The sequence below is a fragment of the Chelmon rostratus genome, chromosome 11 (genome assembly GCF_017976325.1).
Source record: "Chelmon rostratus isolate fCheRos1 chromosome 11, fCheRos1.pri, whole genome shotgun sequence".
Classification (NCBI taxonomy): domain Eukaryota; kingdom Metazoa; phylum Chordata; class Actinopteri; order Chaetodontiformes; family Chaetodontidae; genus Chelmon; species Chelmon rostratus.
In genome coordinates, this window is record NC_055668.1 from 10,262,935 (window position 1) to 10,281,295 (window position 18,361).

An 18,361-nucleotide genomic window follows, 5' to 3' on the forward strand; every position below is an offset into this window, starting at 1 on the left:
CGCCCACCCACAAAGATGTTTGGTTCAAGTGTAGACATCTCAGAAGCACTATTTTACATGAGCTGCCCTCCTCTTAAAGTCCTGAAGTTTGAAACTGAGACAGACAGAAGCGAAAACTACATTTGAAATGTTCGATTCGTCTATAAGGGTTTACTAAAGAACTGGAAAAACATGCGCCAGAATTCACCGATAACTGTAATGCGTGTTGTGATGAATCGAGGAGCTTATTGCTACATCTGCTCCATGTGATGTACGCTCATTGTAGTCTGAATGGTTGAAGGAAGAGAGGCAGGCGGGCTAATGACAGCCCTCCTCAGTTGGCAGCTCAGCCTCCCACGGTGAAAGCGCCTGGAGAGCACAGTTAAGAATGCCAGTGAAATTTACAGGCCCGCAGTGGGCCCCTGCATTAGAGGAGGTGAAGCATGGATGGTGCCCTCAGGACGGGGACCCTCACTGTGGCTACACGGGGAAATCACAGAGGAACACAATAGAGGGACTATGCAGCGACAAAGGAGACTCTGTTTCTGTCAGTTTCTACAGGAGCAGCATGGCTTCATGAACCATCAAGTGCCTGACTGTTACCTTTAACCTAACCCAGCAGGGCGACACAGAGAGCCTCCCAGCAGATGTCTGCTGATCCCTGGCCTTTAGCTACAGCAGCCACTGCTCTTACACCACAATGAGATACGTGATGGCCCTTGATTTATTTGACATTTTAATTTTTCTCTTGTTTTCATCTGTCTAAACATTTCAGCTGGAAACAAACACACTTTGATGCTCCAACCAAAAACTACAAAAATAGATAAGAGAGAAAAACACGGCACATGAGCAAATAACTCATATCAAACGTCAACACTGCAGGGTGAGAGCGCTCCAGGTCATGGGAAAGACCAACTGAGGACACGGACAACGCAACACAAACACAGCCAGCACAAGAGCCGGAGTATCCGCCCTTACCTTCACGTAGGCAGTGTAGCGCTGGCACTCCTCCCTGTTGATGTGCAGGCTGAGCTGCTGGCTCATCTGGCTGATCTGAGAGCCGCTCTGAGTGAAGTAGACCCGCGAAGGCTGGCTCTTCTGCCGCTTATCCACATCAGCTGTCAAGTTATACAGCAACTCTGAGAAGAGACAGAAATACTGTTACACAGAACATCAGCTGCTCGCGCTGGTTCCCTGAGCAAAGATCATGTTGAGAAGCACTTCAAGTATGCAGGGTTTGGCTTTCTGCTAGCTGCCATCAAAACATGGGAAAAAAATAAATGATGCTTATTGCAGTAAAATGAATGTGAGCCGGGGGGGAAGATGGGAACATGTTTGACATTTCTTGGTCAGATCATCTGATATTACTTTAACTTGACAAGAGCCCTTTGTTCTGTGTTGTGTAATGAAAACAGTGTTAATTTCAGTAGATTTAAAGTGTGTAGGGTTGAGGGGGATCTATTGGCAGAAATGGAATATAATATTCATAAGTATGTTTTCATTGGTGTACAATCAGCTGAAAATAAGAATTGTTGTTTTTTAATTGAAGTAGAATGAGCTCTTCATATCCGGCATGTTACACCACTATGTTTCTACAGTAGCCCGGAACAGACAAACCTAACACTGGCTCTAGTTTCATGGTTTTAACACTTGGAAGGGGAGGGTGAGGAGAGGGGTATTCAGTTGGTTGCAGTCTCACTGCCTTTAATGGAAGGCGCCCATAGATTAGCTCCTGAGATGAACACTGGCTCTGAACAGTCATGACTTCAAATTGTGAGCTTCACAGTCTCGTCCACAAGCCAGCAAAGACATGAAGAAGAGCTGCACAGCAAAAGCTATTTTATTAATGTTAGCTCATGCTGGAATGAACTTTAACATAAAAACAGCCTTGTGTGATATTTTTCATAGCTTAAGGTAAGCAGACAAAAAAGGAAATTAATTTTCCAGCTGGTGGGACAGAACTAGCATTGCTATGAAAGAAAACATTTCAATTACAACATTCCTGTTGGTTCCACTCATGGCTTTAGTGACACTGAGACACAGAACAACTTCAAATCCATTTTCATTGAGAAATCATAAGCTTGAAGACAAACATTACCACCATTTCCCGGAAAACCATACATGGGCCTCCGGCCATTTAAAATCCATTCCTCTGAATGAATCAGCCTCAGTCTGTAGTAATTGCTTAAAGAGTGTGTCATACTGGTAAAACAGTGGGAAGGGTGGCAAACACACCCCAGTTGGACCAAAGCCTAACTGTTTCCCCCCATCCGACAGAGGGAACGCCATGAGCTCACTCCAGAGGAGGCAAAGGAAGGTTTCATTATGGGAGTCACCAAACACATGGTGCCGCACTTTCCATGGCGCTCGCCAGACGGCTAAACAGAGAGGCTTTATCCCTGCGAGCCAGGACGTAGTCATTATGTAAGGACAGGGCTCCTGCTCCCCTGGGGGGGGGCTGTGAATGACCACACCCAAACACTGGAACAGGACTGCACCTCAGCACTCAACAGGCACCGCACCCAAGAGCCCGTTAGCAAAGGCTGAAGGGTAAACCATCGGCCAAACGCACTGGCCGAAGGCTAACCGCGCTGACCATCTCCAGGCACGGGGACAATTGCTCAGCATCATCATTACAAATTCTTCCTCATTTAAATGGCCAGAAGTTCAAGGAGTACGGATTTCACTTCCTCACAACACAAAATGACCATTATATATTGTATCTGCAGTGGTTGGGCAGGATTGCTGATGAACACCAGTGACAAAAAACCTATGAAGATTTTTTGCTTTTGAGAATCACTTTCAAGAAAGTCATTGTGCTGGTTGGACGGATTAAACAAATGAGACACAACATGGAAATTATTTTTATTATTATCATTAGTTTTAGAGGTGGTGGTATGTTTTACTGCTTCAAGTCTTTATGCTAAGATAAGCTAATCGCCTCCCAAATTTCCCAATATTGTGAACCATTCATTTAAGCCACAAACACTAAATCATGATTGAACTTTTCTGTATTTTCAAGCTGTTCTCTATTAATCTAGTTTAGGCTTTGTTGTTATGGAAATATTTTCTGGTTTCAGTGGGTGAGAGCAGCGTGGTTTGTGCAAGAAATATCTGTCACACAGTGTGAGTTTTCTCTAGTCGGGATTTGTCCTCACCTATCTGTCCGGGCAGCTGTCTTCCTCGGAAGCGCATGCAGACGGTGACGCTGAAGCAGTTTAGATTCTGGTGGCCCTCATGGCACTGCGGCACAGAGATGTTGATGGAGACGGGCAGGAAGATGGAGACATCCACCGTAATGACAGGCCGGGTTCTACAACCACACAAACCGACACAGTCACAGCGTGTGGGAGAAACCGAACATTAACATGGCTCGGAGGTGGAAAGAAATAGAGCAGTGTCACAGAGAATGATCCGGACGCTCACCTCAGCAGCACCACGCTATCTGCCATGAAAGCCCCAATAGTGACATCTGCAACAAATACATAATATGACTGATCTGCAAGAGATATGATATCACTCCGACATATGCTGACAGCACTCTTTACACCTGCGGAACCAGAACAATGCACAGAGGTCTTTAACTGTCATGCTGGCTAAGTCTGAATGTCAGCTGTGGAATGCAGTAAACAAGATGCCTCTATCACGAGCCGTTGCATTGCTGTTGCAAAAGAATGAGAGTCAAAAATCATGAGGGTGAAAAAACAAATATTCAATCATCTCATCCTCAGCTTTGGAAAGTCTTTCAAGCCTTCCTCTTGTCTGGTGTGACCGTACCTGCGTATCCGTTGCCATCCATGTCCACATCGCCAGAGATAGACTGGCCAAACATCTGCAGACCAGGGTTTACACTGCGCCCAGACAGTTTCTGCAACAGATGATTCAGATTCAAATAACACATGTGAGCCACCATGGCAAAAAAGAGCACATTGTATTATTTGTTTTTGCTCTGCGTTTCGTTCTCAAAGAAGAATGATCTTTGTTTTTACAGATTTACAGTAAATAAAACATTTGGCAGCTTAGCATTAAGTCTGCAAACAGCTGGCGTGGCTCCTCCATAGTTCATAAATACACCTTCATGATATACCTTGTTTGTTTCAACTGTACACAAGTGTAAAAAACTATAATACTGGAGGCTCAGGGTGACGGGGCGTCTCTGTGCTCGGCCTCTGTTGCACAGCACAAAACTCCCTACGAAACCACCACTTGTGGCTTTCACATTCAAGTGCTTGCATGGATTAAGCAAACGGGATAAACTGTGTTAATTAGTGAGTTTTAGAGGTGCAGGTCAGTGCATGGAGGCTAGCTGTTTCACCCAGTCTTTGTGCTAAGCTAGTCTTGTCCAGGTTACAGCTCTATACTTAATGCAGACATACTGCAACAGTAGTATGGAGCTTTTCAGTGCATTTCACACAACAGCGAACAATTCTTCCTGCTGTCTGACACCGGGAGGAGTTCTTACCATGGAGTATTTGCTGATGATTCCTGTGGCATCTCCATGGTAGATATAAACAGCTCCTGCGTAGTCATCCTCTTTAGGTGCTCCTATGGCTACATCTGAACAGACAAATAGAGGAGAAAAAGGGTTTCTGGTAAAAGCTGGCATAGAAATGAATGAGTACATACATGACTGTGTGTGTGTTTATGAATGTGTACAAAGGCTTTCATTAACCTGTTTGCTTTCAGCTGGCCAGTGCCTGGGAAACAAGCTGTTACAGTAAGACTCTTAATAGACAATTAAGTGTTGTTAGCGGTCATAAAAACTTGCGCGACCTCTGAGAGAGTGGAAACAAGACTATAAAGTGCTGGCGAGAGCACTGAAACAACGTCTCCTTATCCCATTTCCACAGTAAGTCCATATATAAACTTTCTTTTTATAAACCAAAACACTTCCATGCCATGAGGTGCAGCATACCAGCTGAAATGGTAAAAAGAATGGCACTTTTTTTAGCAAATACCACACAATATAACAGCAGAATAATAAAAGTAATTTGGTAGTGAAACCAAATGTGTGTTATGATTTCTACAGTAGTTCTTTCAAATGAAATGGTAGCAGTTTAGTTGTAAATAATGGGCTGTCAGCAGGCGAGCATGTCTGGCTATTTCGACACTGCAAGAGTGACGAGTTACAAGATGAGTTATACCTCCCAGCTGCCATCTTTCTTCACACACACACACACACACACACACACACACACACACACACACACAAACACACACAATGTGCCAGGCTGCAAGCCTCGAGGCGTGTCTCTCATGGAGATGAAACCGGGCAACTTCCAGCCTTGAGTGTGAGACGAACGCCAAGTCGAGCCCTGAGAGCCAAGCCACGCGAATGCCAGGAAAACAGACAGCGTAAATGTGTGTGTGAGTGTGTGTGTGTCTGGATGACGCGAGGGCGAGAGAGGGCAATATTTGTTTTCACATTATTAAAGATCCCCCTTGCTGCAGGGCAATCGAAACAAGACATCTGTGAAGATGAGGGGTTTGGTTGCATTTACTGAGCATCTCAACCAGCCTACATTTGCTTGTGGGTTGATGTGAAGAAAACAAACTGTGCAACTCTATTGGCCAGATGACAGGGGAAATAGCTTAGTTGCATGACTACAGGGCAATGTCACCCTAACAACACTGAACACTATTGTAAAATTGTGTGATTGCTTGGATTATAGATTTATAGACCACTGGAGGGCCATTAAATGACATGTACATATAAAACACGACCCCCGTCTGAGTTCTGACCTCTCACCAGTGGCTCCAGTATTACAAACGGCTTATATGCCCAGAGAAAGTTTAGCGGTTAAAGGACAATACCAGCAGTCTGGAATTGTTCTTCTGGTGGATTCAAGGACTCTGTGGGATCTGATACTCAAGTCAAAATGAATATGATGTTTATTTTGGTTTGTTGTGCAGAAACTGGTTCATAAGGACAATTTTTAAAAGACTCTCTGCTACCACTACATATGTCAATAGTTACAACAATAAGAACAAAAAAAATTAGCATTTCTGGTCAGTGTGATGGAGATCATAGTGAAATAAATTAAAAACAGTGGCTGCCTGCAAGACAGGAAGTCAATCTTAGTTGTAAAAATGGACTGCTACTACCGTAAAACAGCTGATCTGTGTTAAATGGACTAAAGCGTGTTAAACCCCCAGTGTGGTCCTTTAAGTCAGTGGTTCTCTTTTTGTCTGTTTGACCACTTCAAGTAAACCAGTGTCTGATTGTGGACTGATGAGAATGGCTGAAATGTGGGATAAGGGAGAGGGGGGTGGTCACGTGGCCACAGTGCGCGTGCCTCCACTACATTACATTCAGCGTCAACAAACGGGGAAACATGTGAAAGTCACAACTCAACGCTAAAATTAATGATAGTGAAGTCGACTGTCTGTCACTAGGAAAAAGAAACAATGACGCTGTTGTATGCAACAATGTCCTATCTGTGCTTGTTCATTTCATCAGTGCCGATCTGTCTGTGCGACACACGTGTCAGGTCACTTCGTCTCCGTGGCTGCCTGCCTGCAGCGCCACTGTACACGGCGCAAAAAATCTACAACAGCCATAATTAATGTAGGCTACGGACTTTTACATTTTAAAAGGCTACCTGCAGGCCCTGCTGCAGCCGATGGAGAGCCAGAAGACACCAGAAGAATGTCTCACAACCATCTGTGTTTAATGTGTTTGTTAGGCCATAACTACTCAAAACTCAGGTTTCGTCTCATTTCTGGGACAAGCAGGACAGGACTCAGGATTTGGGACAACTGCCCGTATTTCAGGAATCACTGTTTTTAAGTCTTCCCAATGGCAAAATACAGAATGTTTAAACCATAGCCGGGGATGTATGGTCTCTTTTAAAACACAAAAACATATGAAATGTTTAGAATAATATGTAACATAGTTTATTTATAATAAAATGATATAATAATGGATCTTCTAAAACGTTTTAGGCGAAAATGGACAAGTGGTCCTTAATGTGCAAAGAGTTAGAAGAGTTCAAACTTCCTGCTGATGAAGACCATGTGATACAGTCAAAGAGCAAGCAAGCAAAGAGTCTGAGTGGACACTGCACTGGCTGAAACTGACCTTGATATCCGTCGTCATCTATGTCTCCAATGGCGGCGATGCATTCTCCAAAGTGTGCATTAAAGGCATTGTCACCACTCAAAACGGCCTCTTCCTCCATCACCCCCTGCAAGCAGCAGAAAGATCAGAGTTTATATGTTAAGCTGGCAGAAGACGAAAGAAATGTCCTGCATTACGCTGCTGCAGCGACATTTTTTCTCAGATAAAATTCTTTGGCAGCGAGCGCAGCTACTTGGCTTACATCCAAACGATTTAACATCAGACAGACAGTCAACTTCCTCGCAAAATAACTCATAAATACAAAATGTACAAACAGAGGCTTTAGTCTTGGTCGGTTACATAATCTCACTGCCGAATCACACAATGCTGTGCTGTTTCACTCTACTATCACGACAACAAACACGAGCAGAAAGAAATCAAACACGAGCAGAGCTAAATATCCCACGCCACAGACAGTAATAACAGCGCAGAAATGTACATGTGTGTAGTTCAAAGAGGGAGACTGGACAAACTGCAGCAAAATAAATCTGCAAGTGACGGCATCACGTTCCCACTGACCCACGGATCCCACTCACATTGCCCTTGCTGAGGTACACAGTCACCTGGCCCTCGTCCCGGAGCTGGCTGTGCATGGGTGCCCCAACCAGCAGGTCCGACAGGCCGTCCTGGTTCAGATCAACTGCACACAATGAGGAGCCAAAGTAAGAGCCCATCTGGAACCAAGCCGAGCCACAGAGCAATGGGTCAGATCACAGACACTTCTTCTTCAATTCATGACATACGATTCACGCTCTGACTGGATTCATTTCCCCTTTTATAGCCATACTAATATTAAAGGAGTATTTACACAACTTATGTCTTAAAGCTGCCCTGACTTCCTTTTATTTACTCTGAATGGAAAGCATTAGCTACCACCCTGGCTTTAGTTTCTGGCAAGTGGGTTTATTCTTTAAATCGCTGTCTAAACACTTAACGCTGACATAAACAGTGCAGTTCTGACAACAAAGCAATTAGAGTAGCGTGTCTGCAGTGCATGGCAAGAATCAACCACAAGATCCCAGAGGGAGATTAGCTTAAAAAAAATACTGTTGTGCTGTTCTTAATGAAAAAACATGACAGCCTCAATGCAAAATATGTGCTGCATAATGATTAAAAGCAGGAACACAAGACCACGTCCGAGTTCATACCATTTTCCCTGAGGCTTGAAAACTCTTCACCAAAGACGCGCCGTCGATTTTGAAAATGTAAACCTGGAGAAGAAGTGCAGGAGAGGAACAAATCACTGTAGCACGCAACGCAAGAGGAGTGCCAGTCAACAGCTGGAAAACAGACAAAAGATGAAGTGCCTACTTTTCCACTGCCGCTGTGCTGAGGCGCCCCCGCAGCTACGTCTATTACATTAGGAGAGGAGAAGTGTCCAGCAGTCACAGCATAGCCTGGAGACATAGACAGAAATCAGTCGCAGCTCCTTTTATATACTGATGTACAATTCATCCTCATTAACAGGCTCTCACCAAGGTAGCTGTATCTGTGGGAGTCCACGTTTTCTTTGTTTGGGCTGTAGAAGGAGTCAGAAGTCAGGTTGTACACCTTGATCGTCCCAGTCCAGTAGTACGACCCCGGCGCCCCCATCACCACCAGCTCCTGAGGATGAAACCCCGCCCACATTCATTCAGTTGATTATGATTTTGACTCATCTTCTATCTACACTGCAACAGCTTGTTTAAGGCAAGGAGGGGAAAAAAAGGGAAAACGCTGCTGGGGGAGCGTCTGGTTAACCAACGGCCGCAGACGGGCTTGTGCTATCTGCTCTTAACCGCGGAGCCAGATGGCACGCCGGCTGAAGCTGCCTCCTTTGATGTGATGAGGAATTCGGGGCGCGGGCAAAACTGACAGCTGTAAAATGAGTTGTTCACAGCTTTTTGTTGTGATGCTATTAAAGGGCCAGAGCAGGGCAATTAGGACGCTCTGTTTCGACGACACTAAAAATGCTGCCTGGTTGCTCAGCGCTTCCTGATTTTCACCGCTGATGCTATCTGTGTCAGAGGCCACCGCTGAGAGCTCAAACAAAGCGAGGACCTTACTCAGCAGCATATGTCCCCTGTGCTGCGGTGTCAAACATCTGGGCCCCACCAGGCGGACGCACCGTGGTTCAGACGGGGATAAGGTTTAACAGTTGGACATCTTTTCTTTAAATTCCTTGCATTCCTTCAAAGGGGGGGTCGTTTCAATGCTTTACCAGATCAACACTGACGTCCTCGGTCTGTGAAGGTTTGATGATGTTGTCTTTGGTTTCAAAAAAAGTCGGTTCATCGTGGAACGTTATCAGAATCTTTTCTTTCCTGAAGCCAAAAGTTTCAATTTCAGTTTTCATCTTTCACATGATTTCGACTGAACCATCTCACGCTGCAACAAAACTTCCACTCCTGTACAGTTCTCTCCAGCTCACAGTATATACTCTGTTTTTCTCACTGGTGTTTACTTAATTAAAAATAATGAAACTAAATCTAACTAAACATTATGTCATACGTTGCTATAAGCCTTCATAACAGCCGTGAACAGACTTTTAAGGCTCTTTGACTCTGCGTCCAAACACACATATCAAAGAATTTGTGGTGAAATGTTCAGCAAGTTAGCAGGCAGATCATGTGAAACGATCCCAGTTCAGTATCTGTGACAGGACCAATTGATTTTAAAAGCAAAACCATGTGTGTGATAGGTTTGCACGCTCTTTAGCATATCGTGCATGTGTTTTTTAAATGTATAGTTTGAGGCTGCAGCTGACCATTATTTTCATTAACGCTTAGCCTAATTCTACATGAATCATTCAGTTTATTACGTGTCAGAAAACAGCGAAAAACGTCCAATCCAAAGCTCAAGGGGACGTCTTCAAATGTCTTGTTTTTTTTGTCAAAGACTCCAAAACCAGAATCTATTCAGTTCACAGTGATGTAAAACAGAGAAAAGCAGCAAATCTCACACTGGAGAACCAGAGACTGATGAGTTTCTGCTTAAAAAATGGCTTTACAAAACAGGCAAGCAGAAAGCTAAAATAATATTATTCAGCATAGGTAAAAAAAAAAAAAAAAAAAAAAAAGAAAACCATTTCACCCTGAGGGCACAGCTGTGCTGCGAGGACACATTTTAAGTCACTTACAGTCTACTGTACTTCACTGTATGTCCCAAATTGAGCGTGACTGTAATTTGAGACTTGAAAAGGAGCTTTGCAGCACATGGGGAGCATCAGGAAAGAATTATATCGCTAATGTATTGAAAGCAATATGTCAAAACTGATCAAATATACATTTTCAAATGTAAATGTATTCCTCCTAGTTTTTTCCGTCAAACTATGTTTTTGCTCATATGCATTCTTACTTTTAATCTGTTTGACCCCCCTCACACCACTTCTGCTCACTGCAGCAGCCTCATCTTTCTGCAGACAAGCATGTGGGAGACTGAAAGGTATTTAAAGATATAAAAAGGATGATGGCACGTGTCAGTGCAAAACAGCAGTGCATCGATGCTATAGAGAAAAGGAAACTTGTATTTCCTTTAAATGCTTTATCTCATGGAGCCACACCAGGGCAAGTAGGGCCGCTGCTGCCTTTCCTACAGCATCTGCCTGTGGAAACACAAGCTAACTGCTATCAGCAGTCAGTCAGCAGCACTTTGATATAAATACTCATGTACATCTGACTGTAGAGTTCAGATTTTCCACATCATTTGATATCTTTAACAACTTGGGGAGAAAAAGCCCCCTCTGCCACATATATAACAACTCTGCTAACTATCACTGTAATACCAGAGACTCAAAGTCAGCAAAGAGTGAAAAAAGGTCTTTGAAACATTAGGCATGTGGTAATGCTAATGGTAATCACGCTTTCAAGTGAGTAAATGAGTCCCCTAAAAAGAAAAAAGAGACTGAATTGGCTGGTGAAGCTCCTTGAGTCTCCAGGCAGCTCAGATGACAACGAACAACCATCTCTATGCTAGACTAACAGAATGAGAGTATTACACAGATTAAGAAGATGAACAAGCACTGTTACTGACCTCCATAAAAACTCCCGCTATCCCGGCTTGGCATGAGCCGTGCTCTTCCCCGTATTTCTGCTTATAGTCTGTAAGAAAAAACAAACCACAAATTATTTCACTGTGTGCTTGAGCCAGCATTTACTGGAGTTTTTCCTGCATTCCATATGGAGCTAGTCAAAGTCCCAGTTCCATCCTGGAGGAATCTGGGGGCAGAAAGGAGACTGGGTGAAGGGGTGCAACACCGCATTCAACGAGAGGGCTGCTTACTTGTGGGGGGGGGGCAAAGTGCTCTCGGGTTACAAAAATATTGAGCTTGGATCTGCGCAAAATGCACTGTAAATATGGTCCCATGCAAAGTCTGTCTGGCTTCTCAACAACTGCTGGCAACAAGAGTTACGGAAGGAAGTGAAATCCCGACCTGGGGGCACAATTAAGGTGTAAAACCGCCTTTGATAAATAGCTCTGAGTCACATTTCAAAACATATAAAGAACACATTTGCATGAGTCAGCTTAAAATGTTATGGAGTGCATTACTTTTCAAAAGGAGCTTGATTTTTAGTGTTGCAAAAGGGTGTGAAAAGGAAAACAACCTGCAGCCCAAATGGATTTGATTCACTACATCATAACAAAATCTGATATTCTCTACCTTGCAAGTCAAGCTGTCCTTAAAAGCACCTGATTTCTGGAATATCAAGCCAAAGTTGGTGTGATTACCCTTTTGTGAAATTGTTTTTATCTTGCAAAAAGGTGCACAGAGAAACTCCCTTTATTCCCACTTGACAAATGCTCATATATTCAGGTTAACAAACTGTGTGTCCTCCAGTAGAAGGAGCTGGCTCTTGCCAATGTACTCGTGTTCAGCTGAGGGAGAGAGATCACACTTCAAGGCTCTCCTGCTACTAGTCTTGAGTGCCAAAACACCAATCAGAGGCCAAGAAGCAGATGTGGGGTTTCGCACCAATGACCCAGAGATCACGTGGCATGATAAAATGTAACCACAGAAGAGGATAAACAGACCAAACCAGTGGGTCCAAACCTGGTGGTCTGGACCCCTCAAGGGGTCTCAAGATAAATCTGAGGGGTCACAAGATGATTAAAGGAATAAGAAACAAAGGCTCGACTACAGGCATGCTAGCAGCTCTGTGTGGCTGTACTTAGGCCCGGCAGTGCTTTGAGCTAAATGCTACCGTCAGTGCTAATATGCTCACAGAGACAATACTAACATGCTGATGTTGAGCAGGTGTGACGTACACCATCTCCAGGATCCCATATGCTTCATCAGACATGCTTGCGGGACTTTGGAAAACCTCTAACCCCAAACACCTTTCCGACGTCGGCTGTCTGTATCCGGTCAGCTGTGCGGAGGTGGTATAGTAAACTGGGTTTGAGCCTCTCTGTCAGCTCTCTGTGATTACACCACTATTCTGTCACTTTTCATGTGAACAATGGAATACAGCACTCTGAATGCCTTCCAGGAGAAACTGTAATATATTATCCACTTATGATAATTGAAACAATATTGCATCTTTCCTCCTCTCTGGCTATCCACCTCACTTTCCAGTGTTACCGCTCAAAACAACTATAAATGCTTGATTTCTGATGTGGTCAGACAACATGATGTTTGGCATTTTGGTGTTTTCGAATTTGTTGTAAAACCAAAGAACAACAGAGGCCGAGGGGAATGTCATTTGTTTTGATGATATTCGATCATAAGCAAAAGTATCGGACAAATAAGAGTCTCGACCTCATGATGAGATTCAATGACAAGACAAAGGATGACAAAATTCATCCTGAGAGGATTTTATGGCAATTCATCCAATTGTTGTTGCGATATTTCTCTCAAAACCACAAACTTGAACAGCATGGTGGCGCTACAGGAAAGTCAGCAGATCACCAAAATCTTTAGGCTTCTTTATTTGGGCTCCATGAATATCGGCACCAAATTTAATTGATTTAATCCAGTGGTTGTTGAGATATTTCAGTCTGGACCAAATGGGTGGGCAGACCAACCAACACTGCAATCTGGAGAGTGGCACCACTAGCATGGCACAGACATTTTCCTCAGACCAAATCATAGTAATTAGTTCTGCCTTTTCTCTAATTTCTTCTTTTTCTAATTCAATATATCTTAAGACCTTTAAAAATGCTGCTCACAACTTAACACTAAGGCCATAATCTGAGTCTTTGCTTGTTTTTTAGTTGTTAAGAGGCAAAAAAGATTGGCAGCCAGTGGACTAAACCAACAAGATCTCTCAACCCCAGCGACGCGTTCGATCTTTTCTAGCATCGGTCTGCCTAATGTGAGAAGTTCATGTGAGTCGAAATGAAGGAAAAGGATTAAAGGTTAAATTTGTACTGTGCTTGTCCACCACTGCTGAACTGTACCTTCATAACAAGGGATGAGCGGTTTGGTCCTGCCCTGCAGGGTGGGAGGGATGATGGAGCAGTATCCATGAGGAAGGATGTGCTCTGAGTCGTAGTAGACGTTTTTCCAGCGGTGGGCACAAGCCTGCAAGAGAAGAGCAGCAACGGAAAACAAGCTCAGGCGCATGTTCATTCTGTAAACACAAACACCTCAGAGCGTAAGCAGACGCTCCTCGACCACACCGATGGTTTAATCCTTTGCCTCGTCGGGCTGGAGTCAGCGCGTCTCTGCGGCTGTCAAATGGTCGTCAATGAGAGGGGGGGATTAAAGCCCATCCATTACTCTGACCATAACAGCCATGGTCTGTGGTGTGAATATCTCAGCTGCAGCTTGAGAACTGCGTTTCCTAAGCAGCAGCTAATGTGCAGCGGGGAAATCTTCACAGCAACATTTGCCTTCAAAAGTTTTAATTTCAAAACGGCTCCTCCAGACTTCACAGGCAGCTGGGGAAGCCAAAAGTTCAGACAGAGAAAAAAAAAAATTGGATCAAAAGGCAAAGAACAAACTCCTACGCTGTTATGCTGCTGCTGAAACGGGGGGTACATTTCTAAAACTGACAGTGAATAATTCTCAAAACAATATTTTGCTACTGTGTTCTTCAGAATAAAACATTCCACAGATCGGTGAGCAAACAGGATAATATGGACTAGAGTCTGCACAAATCAGGCCATAAATGTGTAAATGTGGTAATAATTTAGTCCCGGGGGGCAGGCGGGGAGGGGGCTCCTGTGGCTCTGGGGACAGATCTGGATGCCTCTGTGCAGATTCATTTCCCCTCACACTGTTTTACTCTTCCAGCCCCTCCCCACGTGTGCACACACACACACACACAAACACACACACACAGAGCCAATCTAAACGAATATAAGAGCTCGGCAGATTGTGGGTGCACACGAAGCTTCAGATGACTGTCTGGAAGCAAGATGCTATGTTGAGAAACGCTTGTGTTTCAAAGGGCAGCTTGGCCGACGCTAGTAGCAGTACGAGCATACACTCTCCCGCCTTAAGCAGAGGCAGATTCTTCGAAAAAAAGATCAATCAGCTGACATAAACGCAGCAAAAGGAGCTCTCGAAGCAGCTGACGAGCCCTGTCCAAGCAGGGAAGGAGGCTGGTATGGTTGGAGCATGGAGCCTGCGCTGCTGTCATGTCCCGTCCAGTTAAAGGGCTCACTGGTCACAAACAAGGCCTTCACTGAAAGCGCAGATGAAATCACCCCAATACACATCTGCCAAGCAGCCGTTTCCCTCCTGTTGCACAGAAACGTGAGTCCATTCAGATGAGATTTAAAAAAAAAGAAAAAAAACGTCAGTGCTCTGGAGAGGCACAGCAACACGTGGCTCTGCAGAGCCACCACCTTTCTTTTATCATAACCCTGTCTGGCCTCGATGCTTGTTGTTCTAGCACTCCGCGCTCAATTTCTTATGATTGACAACTTTGAGAAGTCTTCAAATTTAGACGGCCTGACTGACGAGTAGAGCCAAGGTTTGGATATCATGCCAGTGCATTCCACTGAGGTATAAAACAACGGAAAAAAGACAAACATATTGAAAGGAATCAAGTTTTAACAGGCCAGACAATTATCTGGACGTCTGTAGACGGAGGAATTCTTCTGATTTTTTGACTCCAAGAGGAGGAGGTTGATCAGCAGCAGGTACTCCAAAACATTCACACCTGTCATGAGTGTTTCAAGAGCTGTCCCGTCCACCAGTCGCCTTCAAACTGCCCTGGAAGGCTGCTAGTTCCCTCGCTACCCACCGTGCAGGAGACTCGGGGGTTAACGTTTAATGAAAGGCTGCCCTTGGACGGGACCACCGCAGAGGGGCTGAAGCCTAAACAAACTCAGCCAGCTGCCCTATGATCTCTGTGCAAACACCCAGCCAAGCACCTCTGGGATTAGCACCACTCGTTAGTCTATTTCTCTAAATCCCCTCTCTCGATTTTTATAAACAACAATCTGCTCTTGACAAACCCTGTTCCACCGATTCGTCCAGCTCCAAACACGAGGTAAATGTTTCATAGCATTATGTAACTGCACTGGCGGTTTCCAAATCTGTCTGACATTAGCTGTTACTCCAGCTTTGAAAAACGTACTTGTGCAAAAAGCTCATAAGCAGCATGTAACCCTGAATGGAAGGAAAGGCCTTGTTGCTATACGAGGGCTGTAATGTTGAGAGCAGCTGTGGTTTAACAGTGCGGTTCATGGTACAACATTTGTAACAATGATGGCGGTATAATCAGGTCTGTTTTTACGAGTGTACATGGTTCGCATTAAACAATTTGGCGTGGTGACTGCGGCGTCGTGTCCCTGAACTCACCAGTATTTTGCCGTCGGCTCTGTCCTGGCGGGCCAGGCTGACCCCCATCCACTCATCATCCCTGTCACCCTGGCACGTCTTCCCACACGACTCTCTCGGCCTGTTTCCTGAAAGACAATGAGAGCAGTTTGCAGACGTTGAGTCATCAAGACGGAGGATGTCTTGGAGCAAATAACTTGTTGCTTGTCAGTTGTGGGCTTCATTCTTTATTTCTGCTGAGCGTGTGATGCTTTTCACACTTGACGGTTTGAAACACTGGAGATCAGTTCAACGTTTTCTTCACAACAACTCGCCTGTTACCGTACAGCCCTTACTGGACGGTCAATACAGTCAGTCACCTTTACTCAAAGAGGAAATCTATTATATCAACAGCAGTTTAGCCCAACAACAACACTGGATTTTTGAGAATGAAATCAATATTGATATTTGAGCGTTAAACAAGTCTAATACAACAACAATATATTGGTTAATATTCCTTTTTTTTTTTTAAAAAAAAAAGATCCCTTTAGAGCAGCAAATAATGATTACATTCATAATTCATCATTTCCTCAATCAATCCATTAATTGTTTGAAAACAATGAAATATGCCTGTTACAGTTTCCTTGAGGCCAAGGAAATGCAATCAAATGTCAGAAGTCCACATACGGATATAAAAATCCAAATAGCTCACTAATGTGCATATCATACTGCTTTGTAATGCTATTAACATTACTGACTGTGAACCCTTGATCAGTGTATGAAGATCGTAAATCATAAGGATGAAGAAGAACAGAGAACCACTAACAGTTAAATTTACATAAATGTGCAGAATTAGGAGGGAAAAGCCAATAAAAAGATCTATGGTACTTTTTAAGAGTCCAAATTTCCCCTCCTTGCCCCCCTCCCCCATGTTTTATTCTCTTTCTCCCTGAAGACAATTGATTCAGCACAATGGCATGTGGCTGTGAGTGTTTCTCTGTCTCAGAGTGTTTTGGGCTCCCAGAGGCCCGTCGGAGTCCAGGTCCTCCGGCCCGTGCGGCTCACTGAGCACCGAGCACGACACCCTCACTGCGGTACTGGATGTTTGGTGCGGTAATGTATGTTTAGTTTTGTTTTTTCGGGTGACACATTGACTGAGCACAGCAATATCAAAGCCATGCCTGCACCCGGCTTTCTTGACCACAAGAACAGAGCCGGGGGTTTCAACGGGTGAAGCTCAACTTTTTGGCTCACGTGCTTGGAAAATATTAGCAGGAGCATAAATCTTATTTATCAAAACATTTATAGGCCCATGCACACAGAACCCCCTTTTCTTTTGCATGTCTCCATATGACAGGTTCAGACCTAACAGAACAACCGTAGCACTGTTAAGAGTAGTATAAGGCTGCATTATTCTGATAAAACAAAACAGATGCTTGGGGGAGTTTATGCAAAGAGTGGACAAGAAAAGGCAGCAGGAAAGCCCAAGTAAGTGTGTGTGTGTGTGTGTGTGTGGACTGTAGCATCAGATAGTGAACTTCTCTGTGTTCCTTTCTGAACTGTTCCAGTTGTGAGTGGGTGCATGTGTTGCCCTGAGGCTGCAGTTAGTGTACATGTCCTTATGGCTCTTGCATGTCTGCGGCAGGCAGCGGTGACTGACCTCTTCCCAGATCCATCTCTGTGCAGCGGCGCTCTGGGTTGCTGTGAACCCGACACTTATATACAGCTCCAGGAGAGTGCACAGAGCTACTGTAGGTCGAGTTTGCCCTCGGAGCCCCCACTATTACCCTGCAGACAGAAGAAGAGGGGAGAGGATGGGATACAGTGGGGTGTTCACCCGCCAAACACCTTACAGTATCTTTAATTTGTGCCACTGAAACCTATAAATAAGAAGCAAATCTACTGCCAGCAGAGAAAGAAATGGCTTTTCATGACGAATATTACCATTATTGTCTTACATTTATTGGGTGTGGATGCAGGATTTGGATTTGCCTCAAAAAATTACAAATGCATTGTATCATTGAGACAAAACAGCAACAGCATTTGCAGCAACATTGCAATATGGGACTCACCAGCGTGTGTTGTCATGATAATGCTCCAGCACAGAATAGCCAAAAAAACTAGAATTTGGTCCGCGGAACACCAAAGGATGCTCTAAGTCTATATTGTAAGAATAAGCCACTGAAAGAGAGAGATAGACGTAGAAAACATTTTGTAATCCGGTTTTTTGTCTCCAAAGAGGAGCCATCCCTTTGCGCATCGTGCGTAATAACGCGGTTCAAGTGTCCAAAACTCAGAAAAAGTAAAAAAGAAAAAGAAAAAAAGAAGAGGAACTGTCAGCTCTTCAGTGGTCAAGAAGAAGAAAAAACAATAATGAGCAACTGTCAGCTCTTCAGTGTTCAAACTGTTACAAAACTAGTTTTCGCTTCTTCCTTCCTGGTCTAGCGCAGCGTGTTGGCTGTGATGGCATGAGGAGAGGCTTGAGGAGGAAAGTTAACGGTCCGGTAAATAACGGTGCGTCAGCTTCTCTCCATTCTGTGTCAATCTGAGAAAGTTGTTGCTCGCAGGCT

At 44.2% G+C, this 18,361-nt stretch overlaps 1 protein-coding gene across 1 annotated transcript in view; it reads right to left on the reverse strand.

Annotated features, from left to right (window-relative positions):
• The window catches only part of itga9 (integrin, alpha 9), a 49,087-nt gene extending 30,758 nt beyond the window's left edge, over window positions 1–18,329 (reverse strand). The window contains exons 1-15 of the mRNA XM_041947609.1: window positions 17,864–18,329; window positions 17,452–17,579; window positions 15,834–15,940; window positions 13,478–13,601; window positions 11,111–11,178; window positions 8,575–8,704; window positions 8,411–8,496; window positions 8,248–8,310; window positions 7,636–7,773; window positions 7,061–7,166; window positions 4,442–4,536; window positions 3,757–3,847; window positions 3,406–3,451; window positions 3,138–3,292; window positions 958–1,118 (exon numbers count right to left, since the gene is read on the reverse strand). Of these exons, the coding sequence (XP_041803543.1) occupies window positions 958–1,118; window positions 3,138–3,292; window positions 3,406–3,451; window positions 3,757–3,847; window positions 4,442–4,536; window positions 7,061–7,166; window positions 7,636–7,773; window positions 8,248–8,310; window positions 8,411–8,496; window positions 8,575–8,704; window positions 11,111–11,178; window positions 13,478–13,601; window positions 15,834–15,940; window positions 17,452–17,579; window positions 17,864–18,051 (1,686 nt within the window). The 5' untranslated portion in view covers window positions 18,052–18,329. The remainder of the gene's footprint in view (window positions 1–957; window positions 1,119–3,137; window positions 3,293–3,405; window positions 3,452–3,756; window positions 3,848–4,441; window positions 4,537–7,060; window positions 7,167–7,635; window positions 7,774–8,247; window positions 8,311–8,410; window positions 8,497–8,574; window positions 8,705–11,110; window positions 11,179–13,477; window positions 13,602–15,833; window positions 15,941–17,451; window positions 17,580–17,863) is intronic.
• Window positions 18,330–18,361: the final 32 nt, after the last annotated feature.